The following is an 18018-nucleotide window of genomic DNA, read 5'->3' as shown; positions in this document are numbered from 1 at the left end:
TCCTCTAGGTAGCATCATGTCTCCTCTAGGTAGCATCATGTCTCCTCTAGGTAGGAACATGTCTCCTCTAGGTAGAAACATGTCTCCTCTAGGTAGCATCATGTCTCCTCTAGGTAGGAACATGTCTCCTCTAGGTAGGAACATGTCTCCTCTAGGTAGCATCATGTCTCCTCTAGGTAGGAACATGTCTCCTCTAGGTAGCATCATGTCTCCTCTCGGTAGGAACATGTCTCCTCTAGGTAGGAACATGTCTCCTCTAGGTAGCATCATGTCTCCTCTAGGTAGGAACATGTCCCTTCTAGGTAGGAACATGTCCCCTCTAGGTAGGAACATGTCTCCTCTAGGTAGGAACATGTCCCCTCTAGGTAGGAACATGTCTCCTCACCTTGTCTCCTCTAGGTAGGAACTTGTCTCCTCTAGGTAGGAACATGTCCCCTCTAGGTAGGAACATGTCTCCTCTAGGTAGGAACATGTCCCCTCTAGGTAGGAACATGTCTCCTCTAGGTAGGAACATGTCCCCTCTAGGTAGGAACATGTCTCCTCTAGGTAGGAACATGTCCCCTCTAGGTAGGAACATGTCTCCTCTAGGTAGGAACATGTCTCCTCACCTTGTCTCCTCTAGGTAGGAACATGTCCCTTCTAGGTAGGAACATGTCTCCTCTAGGTAGGAACATGTCCCCTCTAGGTAGGAACATGTCTCCTCTAGGTAGGAACATGTCTCCTCACCTTGTCTCCTCTAGGTAGGAACTTGTCTCCTCTAGGTAGGAACTTGTCTCCTCTAGGTAGGAACTTGTCTTCTCTAGGTAGGAACCTCTAGGTAGGAACTTGTCTTCTCTAGGTAGGAACTTGCCTCCTCTAGGTAGGAACTTGTCTCCTCTAGGTAGGAACTAGAGGAACTTGTCTCCTCTAGGTAGGAACTTGTCTCCTCTAGGTAGGAACTTGGGCACAAAAACGTGAGACGTTTCAACAACACGCTACATTTCACTAAGTTACATGTTGACCTTCTATGACATTAACTGACCCCTCCTTTTTTTCTCCTCCTAGTTCCTCCTCCTCTCCCCCACAACCCCACCGTGCGACGACAGCGACCATTGCCCTGGGCAACCACCACAGCAACGGTTACTACGGTGACCAACTCGGCGGTGTGGCGACAGTAGCCCTGCCCCAGAATGCCGTGATCGTCATGACAGCGGCGACAACGTTAGCGGGAGGGGGAGGAGGAGGGGTGGGGCGGGGTGGGGAGGAGGGGGCAGGGCAAAGGCGGAGCCTGCCGCTCACACGCTCCGGACAGCTCCTCCCCTCTCCTGCTCTCCCTGCTCCTGCGCCTCCTAACAAGCCCTCCTCACCCTCGCCTCCCACCTCCTCTTCCTCTCCGACTCCTCCCCAGACCCCAGGAGTCGCCACGCTCTCCCTCACCCTGCTACCCTCCCCCGTGATGGGGGGCTTGCTCCTTGCCTCCTCCTCCTCTAATAACCCCTCCTCCTTCACCTCGCCCTCGCGCCACACACCACCTCCTAACTCCAACCCCTCAGCCTCCTCTCTCTTCCCCCCTCCCTCCCAGTCTCCTCCCCCCTCCTCTCCCCAACCTCCTCCCTCCCAGTCTCCTCCCTCCCCCTCTCTCCACCCTGCCTTCGACCCGGACTCCTTCCTCAATTCCCCTAAGCAGGGACAGACTTACGGCGGCCCTCCCCCTCCGCCTCTCCCTCCCTCTTCCTCCTCTACCACCACCTCCCCCTCCTCTCCTCCTCTTTCCACCTCATCTTCCTCGCCGAGGCCCCCCCCACCCTCACTCGCCCTCTCCCTCTCCCCCACCTCCCCGCCTCCGTCAGTCTCCCCTCCCTCTTCTCTCTCCTCGCTCTCTTCCTCCTCCGAGGCAGACAGGAGGAACGGAGAGAGGGATGCTGTGCTCTCCTCCTCCTCCTCTCCGCCTTCCTCCTCTCTCCCTCTGTCGCTCTCTCTCTCCCTCTCTCTGTCTCCCTCCGTGGCTCCTCCCCTACTCCCCCTCTGCCTGGAGCTGGGGCCGCTGGGGGAGGCGGAGGGAGAGAGGGAGGACGAGAGAGGAGAGGGAGGGAGGAGTGAGGAGGAGGCGGAGGAGGAGGGGCGGAGCCACGGAGCTCCTCCCACCAAGCTGGCACTCCTACAGGTATTCTATTTGGTTCTGCTCTGTTCTCTTCTGCTCTCTTCTGTTCTCTTCTCTTCTCTTCTCTTCTCTTCTCTTCTCTTCTCTTCTCTTCTGTTCTGTTCTGTTCTGTTCTGTTCTGTTCTGTTCTGCTCTGCTCTGCTCTGCTCTGCTCTGCTCTGCTCTGCTCTGCTTTGTTCTGTTCTGATCTGTTCTGCTTTGTTCTGTTCTGATCTGTTCTGCTTTGTTCTGTTCTGATCTGTTCTGTTCTGCTTTGTTCTGTTCTGTTCTGTTCTGTTCTGCTTTGTTCTGTTCTGCTTTGTTCTGTTCTGTTCTGTTCTGCTCTGTTTTCTTCTCTTCTCTTCTGTTCTGTTCTGTTCTGCTTTGTTCTGTTCTGTTCTGTTCTGATCTGTTTTCTTCTCTTCTCTTCTGTTCTGTTCTGTTCTGCTCTGTTCTGTTCTGTTCTGTTCTGTTCTGCTCTGTTCTGCTCTGTTCTGCTCTGTTCTGTTCTGTTCTGTTCTGTTCTCTTCTCTTCTGTTCTGTTCTGTTCTGCTCTGTTCTGTTCTGTTCTGCTTTGTTCTGTTCTGTTCTGTTCTGTTCTGTTCTGCTTTGTTCTGTTCTGATCTGTTCTGTTCTGCTTTGTTCTGATCTGATCTGTTCTGCTTTGTTCTGTTCAAGTTTCAAGTTTCTTTAATAGTTGTCATACAGAAGTACAGAATACTTTTGTACAAAATGCTTCTTACTGTTGCGCTCCAGAGACTGTGCATGACAAGATAAGTATGAAATAAAAACATAGTAAAAATTAGAAGTAAAAAAAGAGGTCACAGTGTTCAGTTTAGACATATGTACAATGTTCGTAGACGTAGTTACCATACAATATACAATACTGTGCAGTGTACTAATATACAATACTATATAGTGCAAGGCATAAATGGACGAGGTGCAGTTTAGGTACAATTCACAGTAGGTGTACGAGTTGTAGTGCAAATCCTTTATCAATAAATATAAAGTGTAAGTGTGTTTGTGTGATCTAAGGTGTGGAGAGTGGGGTGCTGCAGTGTGTTGTTTGTTTGAGTGAGTGTGTGCTTGTGGGTGTGTGTGCTGTGTGCATTTGATGGTTGTTGCATAGTGATTATTGTTCGTTTAGCGATTATTGTTCGTTTAGCAGCCTGATGGCCTGGGGATAGAAGCTCCTTCTGAGTCTTTCTGTGCTCGCCATAAGACTCCGGTATCGCTTGCCTGACGGCAGCAGTTCAAAGAGGCAGTTGTTCGGGTGGCTCGAGTCCTTAATAATTCTCTTAGCCTTCCCCTTGCACCGCTTGTTGTAAATGTTCTGGAGGGTGGGAAGCCCCCCTCTAATTGTGCGTTCGGCTGAACGTGTCACTCTTTGTAGTCTGCTACGGTCTTGTGCAGTGCTATTCCCAAACCAGGAGGTGATGTTGCCGGTCAGGATGCTCTCTATTGTACATGAGTAGAAGTTCCTAAGGATCTTCTGACTGACTTGGAACTTCCTTAGGCGCCTGAGGAAGTAGAGGCGTTGTCGTGCCTTCTTCACAACACTGTCAATGTGTGTGGTCCATGTCAAGTCCTCGGATATGTGGGCTCCGAGGTACTTGAAACTGTTCACTCTCTCAACTGGTGCCCCGTCGATGCTGAGGGGGCTGTAGTCCTTGACCCCCGACCTCCTGAAGTCCACAATCATCTCTTTTGTTTTGCTGACGTTCAGGGAGAGGCAGTTCTCCTGACACCACTGTGACAGGTTCTCTACCTCTTCCAGGTAGGCCCTTTCGTCGTTGGCAGAGATCAGGCCCACCACTACTGTGTCATCAGCAAATTTGATGATGGTGTTGTTGTTCCGCTGTGCTACGCAGTCATGTGTGTACAGGGAGTAGAGGAGGGGGCTCAGAACACAGCCCTGGGGGGCCCCTATGTTGAGCGTGATGGATGAGGAGGTGCAGTTGCCGGCTCTTACCACCTGGGGTCTGCCCGTCAGGAAGTCCAGGACCCACTGGCACAGGTCATAGTTCAAGCCCAGGTCCCTGAGCTTGGCTATGAGTTTGGAGGGGACTATGGTATTGAATGCTGAGCTGTAGTCGATGAACAGCATTCTCACATAGTTCCCCTTCCTCTTGTCCAGATGTGATGCTGCTGTGTGCAGCACATGGGCTATGGCGTCCTCCGTGGACCTGTTGGGGCGATATGCAAATTGCAGAGGGTCCAGGTTGATGGGGAGGGAGGAACAGATGTAGCCCTTCACTAGCTTCTCAAAGCACTTCATGGCTATGGAGGTGAGGGCTACAGGGCGGTAGTCGTTGAGGCAAGCGGGCGTAGATTTTTTGGGTACAGGGATGATGGTGGACTTCTTCAGACAGGTGGGGATGACGGCCTGTTCCAAGGACAGGTTGAAGATGTCAGTGAATACCGGGGCCAGTTGGTCGGCACAGACTTTTAGGACGCGGCCGGGGATGCCGTCCGGTCCTGCTGCCTTCCTGATATCCACTTTTTTAAAGATCCGTCTCACCTCATGCTCTGTTACCCTGAACACTGAGTCTCCATCAGCAGACCCCCCCCCCCCCATTGCCGTGGTTTGTAGGCTGGTGTTGTTATTCACAGCCTCAAACCTCGCATAGAAGGAGTTGAGATCATTTGCTAAGGAGATGTCACTGTTCAGTTTGAGGGGGGTTCCTTTGTAGTCTGTCATTGTTCTGAGGCCCTGCCACATGCCTCTAGAGTCAGCCTGTTCAAACTGAAGTTCAACTTTATCCCTGTTCTGTTCTGTTCTGTTCTGTTCTGTTCTGTTCTGTTCTGGTTCTGTTCTGATCTGTTCTGTTCTGCTCTGTTGTGTTGTGTTGTGTTCTGTTCTGCTCTGTTCTGTTCTGCTTTGTTCTGTTCTGTTTTTCTCTGTTCTGTTCTGCTCTGTTCTGTTCTGCTCTGTTCTGTTCTGCTCTGCTCTGCTCTGTTCTGCTCTGCTCTGTTCTGCTCTGCTCTGCTCTGTTCTGTTCTGTTCTGTTCTGCTCTGCTCTGCTCTGCTCTGTTCTGTTCTGTTCTGCTCTGTTCTGTTCTGCTCTGCTCTGTTCTGCTCTGCTCTGCTCTGCTCTGCTCTGCTCTGCTCTGTTCTTCAAGTCTCAGGTTTTGTTTTATTTGTCACATTATAAGGTACATGTACATTACAGTGAAATGCTTGGTTGTGTAGGAGCCTCCTGAGGTTGTGCTTCATACAGTACAAATAATAAAGACCAAACACTATACAAAATATACAATATATACAACTAAAGTACAAAATGCAACCAAAATGCTAAAATGAGCCAGTAATAATAAAAGTGTTAAAAGGGTTTAAAGTGAATGTTAAAGTTGGGTGTTTAAAGAGAGTGTGTGCATGTTGATGTGTTAGTGATCCATAGTCATTGAGCCTCCTGATGGCCTCCTGATGGCCTGGGGATAGAAGCTCCTTTGAGTCTTCTCTACTGCAATTGTTCATCCTTTGATTCTCGCTTTCTGTTAATCACTCAGCCAAACCACGCCTCCTCAAGCTCATCGCCACAGCAACAGACGGGAAGTAACACCACCCCGCTGCTCCTGATTCGCCAAGACACACAGAGCCCGCCCAGCCAGCCCCAGCGAGCTCATCAGATCCAACTACGACCTGACGGACAGTCATTGGTCCTGGGACCACCCAAAGAACTTCAGCTGTCGTCCAATCATGTGGCAGGACCGCTATCCCAAACACCACCACAGTCCCAGCTAGCCAATCAGCATCTACTACTGCTTCAGCATAAGCTGTTACAGAGTCGGGAGAGAGAGAGGGAGAAGGAAAGAGAGATGGAGAGAGGGAGACAGGTGCTACTCCTCCAGCAGAGACTGAGCCAGCCCTCGCTCTTTGCTAACATTGCTTGCTCTGGCGCACATGCTAACCCAGTCACTGGTAACCTGGGGAACGCTAACGCTAACCTGGTTAGCGTCTATGCCAACTCCAACACAGCCAGCATCATCCTTGGGAACGCTAGCATGATTCACGCTAACTCCAACAGCTCCACTATCCGCGTTAAGGACGAGAGAGGGAGGGGTTACGACGCAGAGGACACGCCCATGGATACGCACTTGGCAACGGAGACGGAGGCTGACGATCGAGGAGAGGAGTTAGAGATTTCATTCGACAGCCAGTTCCCTGACCTCATCTCTGAGCTCATCACCGAAGAGGCCAATCCAGTCACTGGGAACGGCTCTAATCCTGCCCCTAATGTACTCTCCATCCCTGGAGCGAACCAAGGGGCTTTCCCAGCAGGGGTGCGCTACATGGTGCCTCCTCAGCCATCCCCCTCCTCCTCCTTCCTCCCCTTCCCGCTCGCCCTCCCCAACTCCTCCAGACTGGCTACCGTCACCGACTTCTCTCCTGAGTGGTCTTATCCTGAGGTGAGAGCTCAGAGCTTTATACACTAACTACTAACATGGTCTTATCCTGAGGTGAGAGCTCAGAGCTTTATACAATTACTACTAACATGGTCTTATCCTGAGGTGAGAGCTCAGAGCTTTATACACTAACTACTAACATGGTCTTATCCTGAGGTGAGAGCTCAGAGCTTTATACACTAACTACTAACATGGTCTTATCCTGAGGTGAGAGCTCAGAGCTTTATACAATTACTACTAACATGGTCTTATCCTGAGGTGAGAGCTCAGAGCTTTATACACTAACTACTAACATGGTCTTATCCTGAGGTGAGAGCTCAGAGCTTTATACACTAACTACTAACATGGTCTTATCCTGAGGTGAGAGCTCAGAGCTTTATACACTAACTACTAACATGGTCTTATCCTGAGGTCAGAGCTCAGAGCTTTATACACTAACTACTAACATGGTCTTATCCTGAGGTGAGAGCTCAGAGCTTTATACACTAACTACTAACATGGTCTTATCCTGAGGTCAGAGCTCAGAGCTTTATACACTAACTACTAACATGGTCTTATCCTGAGGTGAGAGCTCAGAGCTTTATACACTAACTACTAACATGGTCTTATCCTGAGGTGAGAGCTCAGAGCTTTATACACTAACTACTAACATGGTCTTATCCTGAGGTGAGAGCTCAGAGCTTTATACACTAACTACTAACATGGTCTTATCCTGAGGTGAGAGCTCAGAGCTTTATACACTAACTACTAACATGGTCTTATCCTGAGGTGAGAGCTCAGAGCTTTATACACTAACTACTAACATGGTCTTATCCTGAGGTGAGAGCTCAGAGCTTTATACACTAACTACTAACATGGTCTTATCCTGAGGTGAGAGCTCAGAGCTTTATACACTAACTACTAACATGGTCTTATCCTGAGGTGAGAGCTCAGAGCTTTATACACTAACTACTAACATGGTCTTATCCTGAGGTGAGAGCTCAGAGCTTTATACACTAACTACTAACATGGTCTTATCCTGAGGTCAGAGCTCAGAGCTTTATACACTAACTACTAACATGGTCTTATCCTGAGGTGAGAGCTCAGAGCTTTATACACTAACTACTAACATGGTCTTATCCTGAGGTGAGAGCTCAGAGCTTTATACACTAACTACTAACATGGTCTTATCCTGAGGTGAGAGCTCAGAGCTTTATACACTAACTACTAACATGGTCTTATCCTGAGGTGAGAGCTCAGAGCTTTATACACTAACTACTAACATGGTCTTATCCTGAGGTGAGAGCTCAGGATAAGCAGTAACATGGTCCTAACAGGATATGGCTGTCCTTCTAATGCCTGTGTAGAATCGTGTCCTTATTAAACAATACTCCTCTGACCTGACGGCCACAATATAAATTTTTTGAAGTATCTATGAATGTGTGTGTGTGTGTGTGTCTCTCTCTGTGTGTGTGTGTGTGTGTGCGCACGTGCGTGTGTATATGCGTCTCTCTGTGCGTGTGTGTGTGCGTGTGTGTGTGCGTGTGTGTGTGCGTGTGTGTGTGTGTGTGTGTGTGTGTGTGTGTGTGTGTGTGTGTGTGTGTGTGTGTGTGTGTGTGTGTGTGTGTGTGTGTGTGTGTGTGTGTGTGTGTGTGTGTGTGTGTGTGTGTGTGTGTGTGTGTGTGTGTGTGTGTGTGTGTGTGTGTGTGTGTGTGCAGGGTGGTGTTAAAGTGTTGATAACAGGGCCCTGGAGTGAGGAGTCGGGACGGTACTGCTGTGTGTTTGATCAGAGCTCTGTTCCTGCTGCTCTCATCCAGACTGGAGTGCTGCGCTGCTACTGTCCAGGTACACCTCTCTGCATTAACCCTGTCACTACCACACTACAGGAGGTTAACCCTGTCACTACCACACTACAGGAGGTTAACCCTTTCACTACCACACTACAGGAGTGCTGCGCTGCTACTGTCCAGGTACACCTCTCTGCATTAACCCTGTCACTACCACACTACAGGAGGTTAACCCTGTCACTACCACACTACAGGAGGTTAACCCTTCCACTACCACACTACTGGAGGTTAACCCTTTCACTACCACACTACAGGAGGTTAACCCTTTCACTACCACACTACAGGAGTGCTGCGCTGCTACTGTCCAGGTACACCTCTCTGCATTAACCCTGTCACTACCACACTACAGGAGGTTAACCCTTTCACTACCACACTACAGGAGTGCTGCGCTGCTACTGTCCAGGTACACCTCTCTGCATTAACCCTGTCACTACCACACTACAGGAGGTTAACCCTTTCACTACCACACTACAGGAGTGCTGCGCTGCTACTGTCCAGGTACACCTCTCTGCATTAACCCTGTCACTACCACACTACAGGAGGTTAACCCTTTCACTACCACACTACAGGAGTGCTGCGCTGCTACTGTCCAGGTACACCTCTCTGCATTAACCCTGTCACTACCACACTACAGGAGGTTAACCCTTTCACTACCACACTACAGGAGTGCTGCGCTGCTACTGTCCAGGTACACCTCTCTGCATTAACCCTGTCACTACCACACTACAGGAGGTTAACCCTTTCACTACCACACTACTGGAGTGCTGCGCTGCTACTGTCCAGGTACACCTCTCTGCATTAACCCTGTCACTACCACACTACAGGAGGTTAACCCTTTCACTACCACACTACAGGAGTGCTGCGCTGCTACTGTCCAGGTACACCTCTCTGCATTAACCCTGTCACTACCACACTACAGGAGGTTAACCCTTTCACTACCACACTACAGGAGTGCTGCGCTGCTACTGTCCAGGTACACCTCTCTGCATTAACCCTGTCACTACCACACTACAGGAGGTTAACCCTTTCACTACCACACTACAGGAGTGCTGCGCTGCTACTGTCCAGGTACACCTCTCTGCATTAACCCTGTCACTACCACACTACAGGGGGTTAACCCTTTCACTACCACACTACAGGAGTGCTGCGCTGCTACTGTCCAGGTACACCTCTCTGCATTAACCCTGTCACTACCACACTACAGGAGGTTAACCCTTTCACTACCACACTACAGGAGTGCTGCGCTGCTACTGTCCAGGTACACCTCTCTGCATTAACCCTGTCACTACCACACTACAGGAGGTTAACCCTTTCACTACCACACTACAGGAGTGCTGCGCTGCTACTGTCCAGGTACACCTCTCTGCATTAACCCTGTCACTACCACACTACAGGAGGTTAACCCTTTCACTACCACACTACAGGAGTGCTGCGCTGCTACTGTCCAGGTACACCTCTCTGCATTAACCCTGTCACTACCACACTACAGGAGGTTAACCCTTTCACTACCACACTACAGGAGTGCTGCGCTGCTACTGTCCAGGTACACCTCTCTGCATTAACCCTGTCACTACCACACTACAGGAGGTTAACCCTTTCACTACCACACTACAGGAGTGCTGCGCTGCTACTGTCCAGGTACACCTCTCTGCATTAACCCTGTCACTACCACACTACAGGAGGTTAACCCTTTCACTACCACACTACAGGAGTGCTGCGCTGCTACTGTCCAGGTACACCTCTCTGCATTAACCCTGTCACTACCACACTACAGGAGGTTAACCCTTTCACTACCACACTACAGGAGTGCTGCGCTGCTACTGTCCAGGCACACCTTTCTGCATTAACCCTGTCACTACCACACTACAGGAGGTTAACCCTTTCACTACCACACTACAGGAGTGCTGCGCTGCTACTGTCCAGGTACACCTCTCTGCATTAACCCTGTCACTACCACACTACAGGAGGTTAACCCTTTCACTACCACACTACAGGAGTGCTGCGCTGCTACTGTCCAGGTACACCTCTCTGCATTAACCCTGTCACTACCACACTCTACCACACTACTGGAGTGCTGCGCTGCTACTGTCCAGGTACACCTCTCTGCATTAACCCTGTCACTACCACACTACAGGAGGTTAACCCTTTCACTACCACACTACAGGAGTGCTGCGCTGCTACTGTCCAGGTACACCTCTCTGCATTAACCCTGTCACTACCACACTACAGGAGGTTAACCCTTTCACTACCACACTACAGGAGTGCTGCGCTGCTACTGTCCAGGTACACCTCTCTGCATTAACCCTGTCACTACTACACTACAGGAGGTTAACCCTTTCACTACCACACTACAGGAGTGTTGCGCTGCTACTGTCCAGGTACACCTCTCTGCATTAACCCTGTCACTACCACACTACAGGAGGTTAACCCTTTCACTACCACACTACAGGAGTGCTGCGCTGCTACTGTCCAGGTACACCTCTCTGCATTAACCCTGTCACTACCACACTACAGGAGGTTAACCCTTTCACTACCACACTACAGGAGGTTAACCCTTTCACTACCACACTACAGGAGTGTTGCGCTGCTACTGTCCAGGTACACCTCTCTGCATTAACCCTGTCACTACCACACTACAGGAGGTTAACCCTTTCACTACCACACTACAGGAGTGTTGCGCTGCTACTGTCCAGGTACACCTCTCTGCATTAACCCTGTCACTACCACACTACAGGAGGTTAACCCTTTCACTACCACACTACAGGAGGTTAACCCTTTCACTACCACACTACAGGAGTGCTGCGCTGCTACTGTCCAGGTACACCTCTCTGCATTAACCCTGTCACTACCACACTACAGGAGGTTAACCCTTTCACTACCACACTACAGGAGGTTAACCCTTTCACTACCACACTACAGGAGTGCTGCGCTGCTACTGTCCAGGTACACCTCTCTGCATTAACCCTGTCACTACCACACTACAGGAGGTTAACCCTTTCACTACCACACTACAGGAGTGCTGCGCTGCTACTGTCCAGGTAGCGTGAACACTTAAGGTAACTAACTTGCGTTCAGCGTTTCTCTGATTGGCCACGACGCCCACGTGACCGCGCGCTAGCACGCCCCCTTTTCCACGCCTGCCGCTCTGTGTGTTGTGTTGAAGCGCGCGGCAGAGCGACAGAGGTCCCTGCCTTCCTCAATTTATACGCATGGAAGTATTGACTACGCCGTAACGAATCATTAAAAAAATATACCGTTAACTGGAATATGTTGTGCCTTTACACATGTTGGATTATGTAATTGGTTTGTCATGACAAACAAATTAAAAAAATCGCGATTTACCCGGTGGCTACAACAACACACAGTGACTGCATGTAGTCACTGTGTGTTGTTGTAGCCACCTCCTCAGAGGCAGGAATACTAAGCTCCCCCTTAAGCTCCAGGGCCCTCATTCATCAACGTGTCTTACGCACAGATTTGTGCTTACCCTGTGCGTACGATCATTTCTAAGCAAAGAGTGGGATTCATCAATTTCAACTTGAACTTGACTTTGTGCTTATGTCTACGCACAGCTCTGAGCACACTTAGCTGACGCCCAGTGGTAGAATATATTATTACAACAAGGAAATGAGCTTATGTGCATTAGTTTCAACACTGGCGGAGCGCAGTCAGTCAGTAGCCTACACCCCGTATATTCCGATACCGCTATATAAACCATGCTGCATTCATTCTGAGAGAAAGATCTATTATTCCAAATGCTATTTATAGGGTTTTGACCATAATTACACTACTGTTGCTATTTTACAATGAACTATAATGAATTACGGTTCATACAGAACTTCTGTATGAACCGTAATTCATTATAGTTCATTGTAAAATAGCAACAGTAGTGTCCCGCACACAAACATGATGGAATTCAAGTTCATGTATTGAAAGGCAGGCTACATCATACATGCAGTGAGATTCATTGTTCTTGTATATGCTCTCGTATTATTGTTTATATAGGCTACCCAATACTGACATCAAAATAGATTGTAGTATGCCTCTAGAAATCATATGCAGCAGGTAGAAAATTGACGGAAGATCCATCGCGATTTGGAATAAAATTGAGGAGAACTTTAATCCCTGGGTATTAATCAAACAACACGGGAAAAGGCAGTCATATTCCAGCGCGGTCTTTGTGTTTGCGCTGCCCAGGCAGCAATGGTTAATAGATATCATATCCGACATCACCGTAAGTGTACACGTCTGTCAGCCTGTCGAACGAGTTGAGTTCTAACAAAGAACATATTACATGCTGGTATGCTGATAGAGTAAACTATTATATGAATATGATATGATACAAGGTATACACTGGTCCGTCGCATACACTGGTATGCGCAAGTTACTGTTGCATAATGTAGGCTATGGCTGTAATTCATATAGGCTACCTAATAGTATATGATTTTTAGAGGCATCTATTTTGTTGTCGGTAATACCGACAACAAAATAGATGCCTCTAAAAATCATATAGCCAATCGAACACAACTAATAAAGGCATTCATATTACAGCACGGTTATAATGACACACAACCAACGCCAAACAGTGGTCAACGAACGGTCTTTATTAGTATTTTGAGCTGTCCAGGCAGAATTGCAGCAATGGTCTTAGGGAGCCGTTGATATCTGACATCACCGTTTACAAGTCCGCCTTTTATTTATCCCATAAACACGCGCGTTGTGTCTTCTTGGTTCGACAGCAGTGAAAAATCTCCGTGAAGCTTCTCAGAGTTCCGCTCGGGTCAGTCCATTATTTCACATCCCATGGGGGGTGTTTCCTCACTTTCATGACCATATATGGATAATCATGCACGAGCATTGACGGTAGAACAAAGTGGTATTCATCAACACGGAGGAGCATAGGACCTGTGTACGCACGGTTGATGAATCCCAATATTCCTGTGCGTACACTCATTCTAAATTCTGTGCTTACGTGTGGAAATAGAACATGTTCTACGCACACGTTGATGAATGAGGGCCCAGGAGAGAGGAGAGAGGCTGAAAACCCGCAGTTCTTGCCCGACTGATGGGAGCCGAATCCTGGATCCGATTTGTCTGATGAATACCCCCAAAACATGGAGGTCCCAAATGCATGGAAGTATTGATTGCGCCGTAACAAATCATTAAAAAAAGATACCGTTAACTGGAATATGTTGTGCCTTTACACATATGTTGGATTATGTAATTGGTTTGTCATGACAAACCAATAAAATATCGCATCGCCGGCTGTCTCTGGCTTGCTCCAGCGGACACCAGAGCTCAGCCAGCGGGGAGAATATGCTGCCGCGAGCGGCATGGCTGAGCTCTGGTGTCCGCTGGAGCAAGCCAGAGACAGCCGGCGATGCGATATTTTATTGGTTTGTCATGACAAACCAATTACATAATCCAACATGTGTAAAGGCACAACATATTCCAGTTAACGGTATCTTTTTTTAATGATTCGTTACGCCGTAGTCAATACTTCCATGCGTATAAATTGAGGAAGGCAGGGACCTCTGCCGCTCTGGTGCGCGCTGCAACACAACACACAGAGCGAGAGCGGCAGGCGTGGATAAGGGGGCGTGCTAGCGCGCGGTCACGTGGGCGTCGTGGCCAATCAGAGAAAAATCTGAGAAACGCTGAACGCAAGTTAGTTACCTTAAGTGTTCACGCGTCCAGGTACACCTCTCTGCATTAACCCTGTCACTACCACACTACAGGAGGTTAACCCTTTCACAAAGGTTAACCGTCTGTAGTGTGGTAGTGAAAGGGTTAACCTTATGTAGTGTGGTAGTGAAAGGGTTAACCTTCTGTAGTGTGGTTGTGAAAGGGTTAAACGTCTGTAGTGTGGTAGTGAAAGGGTTAACCTTCTGTAGTGTGGTTGTGGAAGGGTTAAACGTCTGTAGTGTGGTAGTGAAAGGGTTAACCTTCTGTAGTGTGGTAGTGAAAGGGTTAACCTTCTGTAGTGTGGTAGTGAAAGGGTTAACCTTCTGTAGTGTGACAGTGAAAGGGTTAACCTTCTGTATTGTCACGGTGAAAGGGTTAACCCTTCTGTAGTGTGGTAGTGAAAGGGTTAACCTTCTGTATTGTCATGGTGAAAGGGTTAACCCTTCTGTAGTGTGGTAGTGAAAGGGTTAACAATACTAATAGCGCCTGTCTAGAAACCCAAGGACGCTTTACAAAGCAGCAGAAGAAGACTCTCTGTTCAGACACTAGGTGGCGACACCACATCAAAAGAGCAGTCCCTCTCACTCAACAGAATACATCTCTCTCTCTCTCTCTCTCTCTCTCTCTCTCTCTCTCTCTCTCTCTCTCTCTCTCTCTCTCTCTCTCTCTCGCTGTCTTTCTATCTCTCTTCCCCCCTCTCTCTCTGTATCTCTCTCTCCCTCTCTCCCCCCCCCCCCCTCTCTCTCTCTCTCTCTCTCTCTCTCTCTCTCTCTCTCTCTCTCTCTCTCTCTCACTTTCTCTCTAGCCCACGAGGCAGGTCTGGTGTGTCTGCAGGTCCAGGAGTCCGGTGGTTCAGTATCATCGTCGGTTCTGTTTGAGTACCGGGCCAGAAACGCCAACTCACTACCGAGCTCCCAGCTCGACTGGCTGTCCCTAGATGGTGAGCTACTCTACTTTGTTCTACTGTCTAGTTATACACACACACACACACACACACACTTCATGTGATTCTGATGCGGTGGTAGTTTAGACTACGTCACCAGAGAAAGTATAAGTATATTATCACAACTTGTGTTATGAAGAGGAGTGATATGTCAACTCAACTGAAAGACGTGCCCGCTATCGAGGCCTAAACTGTTTGGAAGGTTTCTTTTCCTTGAGAGGAAGAAGCCACGATTAAATGTTTCTGTCTGTAACCCCAAACTGAAGGGACTGTATGTGGACTTGCTGTGGATTCAGTAACTGGATTATATGCTCCTCTGAAGTCCAACCTCATGGGTCGATGGTGTAAGATCCTGGTCGTTTCAGCCTCTGTCCATGTTGTCTCTGTCCTCTGCGTTGTGTTGTTGGTTTCATTGAGGCAATCGTTCGTGGTGGAATTCCGTCCTCCCGCGGCTTACTGGCTGAGACACCCAGTAAGTGTTTTCTGAAAATATGGCTAGGGCTTAACAGGTTAATTTGACTAGGTTAATGACTGATGTTAACCTTTTAAGCCCTAGCCATATTTTCTGAAAATTCGCCTAAAAGTACATACAAGTAATTGCCACTGAGCTCATTCAGCACCTTTTGGAGATCAGGTGTACAAAACATCTAAGCAAATGAATAAAGGGGCAGATGATTTACAGGGGGTTTTGTAGATACAGTACAGAATTTTGCCATCCGGACACATGCCATTTTAAATATGAATATAAAATATAGAATATCAGGCCTATAAATTAGGCTTGGGCGGTATCATTTCTTTCATACCGTCTTGGTATGGGTATTATGACGGTATGACTTTCATTTTCATCAGCGGGGGGGGGGGGGGGAGCGGAGCGGAGCTAACAATATACTCGTTATCACCATACATAACGCTTATATTGAAACACGTTGACATTAGGGCCGTTCTTTCAACCTAAAAGTGCACTTTCTTCAACCTCAAACCTAAATTCCTTAGCAACCCGTTTTACCAAGTAAACAAATCAGCATGCACAGTCAAGACACACAGATATGAAACAAGTCATACGGAACAAATAACGTATAACGGAGGCTGAAATTAGAGCAATATGACTCACAAACTCACGACAGTAGTACACAACTACACATACAGACGCACAAAATGTATTCTGCATTGATTAAGTGATAATCAAAACCCAGCTTAAGCCGTTAAACCAATGTAGTGAATTGCGAAGCCAATACGCACACACACACACAGACACAGTCGAACTGGAACGCTTTACCAAACATACACTACCAGCATTCATATCTCATACGTTCATCTTCCAATTGCGTGCAAAGAGGGGATTGTCGGGAAAGAGATGGCTGTTTGAGGAAGCTCCCATTTATTAACATTTTAGTTTAAACAGTAATGGTAGCTAGGTACCAACGCTAGCTCACAGAACGATAGCCAGTTAGCCAGCACCAGCCAGGTACCAACGCTAGCTCACAGAACGATAGCTAGTTAGCCAGCACCAGCCAGGTACCAACGCTAGCTCACAGAACGATAGCCAGTTAGCCAGCACCAGCTAGGTACCAACGCTAGCTCACAGAACGATAGCCAGTTAGCCAGCACCAGCCAGGTACCAACGCTAGCTCACAGAACGATAGCCAGTTAGCCAGCACCAGCCAGGTACCAACGCTAGCTCACAGAACGATAGCCAGTTAGCCAGCACCAGCCAGGTACCAACGCTAGCTCACAGAACGATAGCCAGTTAGCCAGCACCAGCCAGGTACCAACGCTAGCTCACAGAACGATAGCCACGTAACCCTCTGCTGGCGCGTGCTGTGCACTACAATCAACTCCGTGTCAGTGTAATAGCAGTCTGTGACGTCACGGTATTGAGAATCATACCGGCAGGATTTCGAAATATCCTGGTATACTGTAATACCGTCATACCGCCCAAGCCTACTATAAATTACCTTATTCCAAGTCATACATCAATGGATTGGGCCAAATCTCCTCTTTCCAATGGCAGAGTTAAATTCTGGATTTAGTACCACTAGGCGCCCGTTTCAGTGCAGCAAAGACAGTGAATGAAATCTTTTGAAGTTACCTTTTTATAATAAAAAATGCCCCTCCATTTTTCATCAGATTGAGACACGTTTTGTTTCTAGACGTTCACAGAAAGGTAAAGAAACAAACGACATTGTATTTTATGGCAATAACGTTCAGGTTTGTTCGACCTGTGAGATATAATCACGGAAAATAACGTTCATAGGACTACAAACATGAATGACGGCGCAATTTCCTCCTGTCTATATCCGCCGGTTTCCGATGGAATGCACAGATAATTCTATAAACTCATATTTCTTAGTGCTGAAAATATACACTTTGACTGCTGTTTTGACAGGGTTAGGGTCTTTATTATTGGCTACATTTGAAAAAGAAACGCAACATTAATTAATACAGACTGTATTGATCTATTTATGATTAAATGTATCTCGTACCGGTACCGGACCACTCAGGCTTAAAGGAAAACTCCAACATTTTGGGAAATTAGCTTATTTAACATCTTCCCTGGAGTTAGACAAGAACATACCTTTTTTGTCTCTCTGCATGCATTGGGCTTAGGGAACGCCTGGACCGTTAGCCTAGCTTAGCTTCATCACTGGAAGTGGGGCAGACATCTAGCCTAGTTCACTACAGTCAGGAAATATACAATCAAATACAATCAAAATACAACTCCCAAACGTTCCTGTAAACATGTTGTGACCTGTGTATTTACCACATCTCCCAGTCACACAAGTCACACGAGTATCCCAGTCACACAAGTCACACAAGTCTCCCAGTCACACAAGTCTCCCAGTCACACAAGTCACACAAGTCTCCCAGTCACACAAGTCTCCCAGTCACACAAGTCTCCCAGACACACAAGTCTCCCAGTCACACGAGTCTCCCAGACACACAAGTCTCCCAGACACACAAGTCTCCCAGTCACACGAGTCTCCCAGTCACACGAGTCTCCCAGTTACACAAGTCACACAAGTCTCCCAGTCACACAA

At 48.0% G+C, this 18018-nt stretch overlaps 1 protein-coding gene across 3 annotated transcripts in view; it reads left to right on the top strand.

Annotated features, from left to right (window-relative positions):
• camta2 (calmodulin binding transcription activator 2) overlaps positions 1-18018 on the top strand; it is a 208073-nt gene that overhangs the window by 61930 nt on the left and 128125 nt on the right. For 2 of the 3 annotated variants that reach the window (XM_084332710.1, XM_084332708.1), the window contains exons 10-13: positions 1045-2143; positions 5630-6529; positions 8224-8350; positions 14843-14977. In XM_084332710.1, coding sequence (XP_084188836.1) covers positions 1045-2143; positions 5630-6529; positions 8224-8350; positions 14843-14977 — 2261 coding nt within the window. The remainder of the gene's footprint in view (positions 1-1044; positions 2144-5629; positions 6530-8223; positions 8351-14842; positions 14978-18018) is intronic. The other variant, XM_084332709.1, reaches the window with a different exon arrangement.

Source organism: Notolepis coatsorum (genome assembly GCF_963971535.1).
Source record: "Notolepis coatsorum genome assembly, chromosome: 1".
Classification (NCBI taxonomy): domain Eukaryota; kingdom Metazoa; phylum Chordata; class Actinopteri; order Aulopiformes; family Paralepididae; genus Notolepis; species Notolepis coatsorum.
This window is presented reverse-complemented; position numbering and strand designations above follow the sequence as displayed.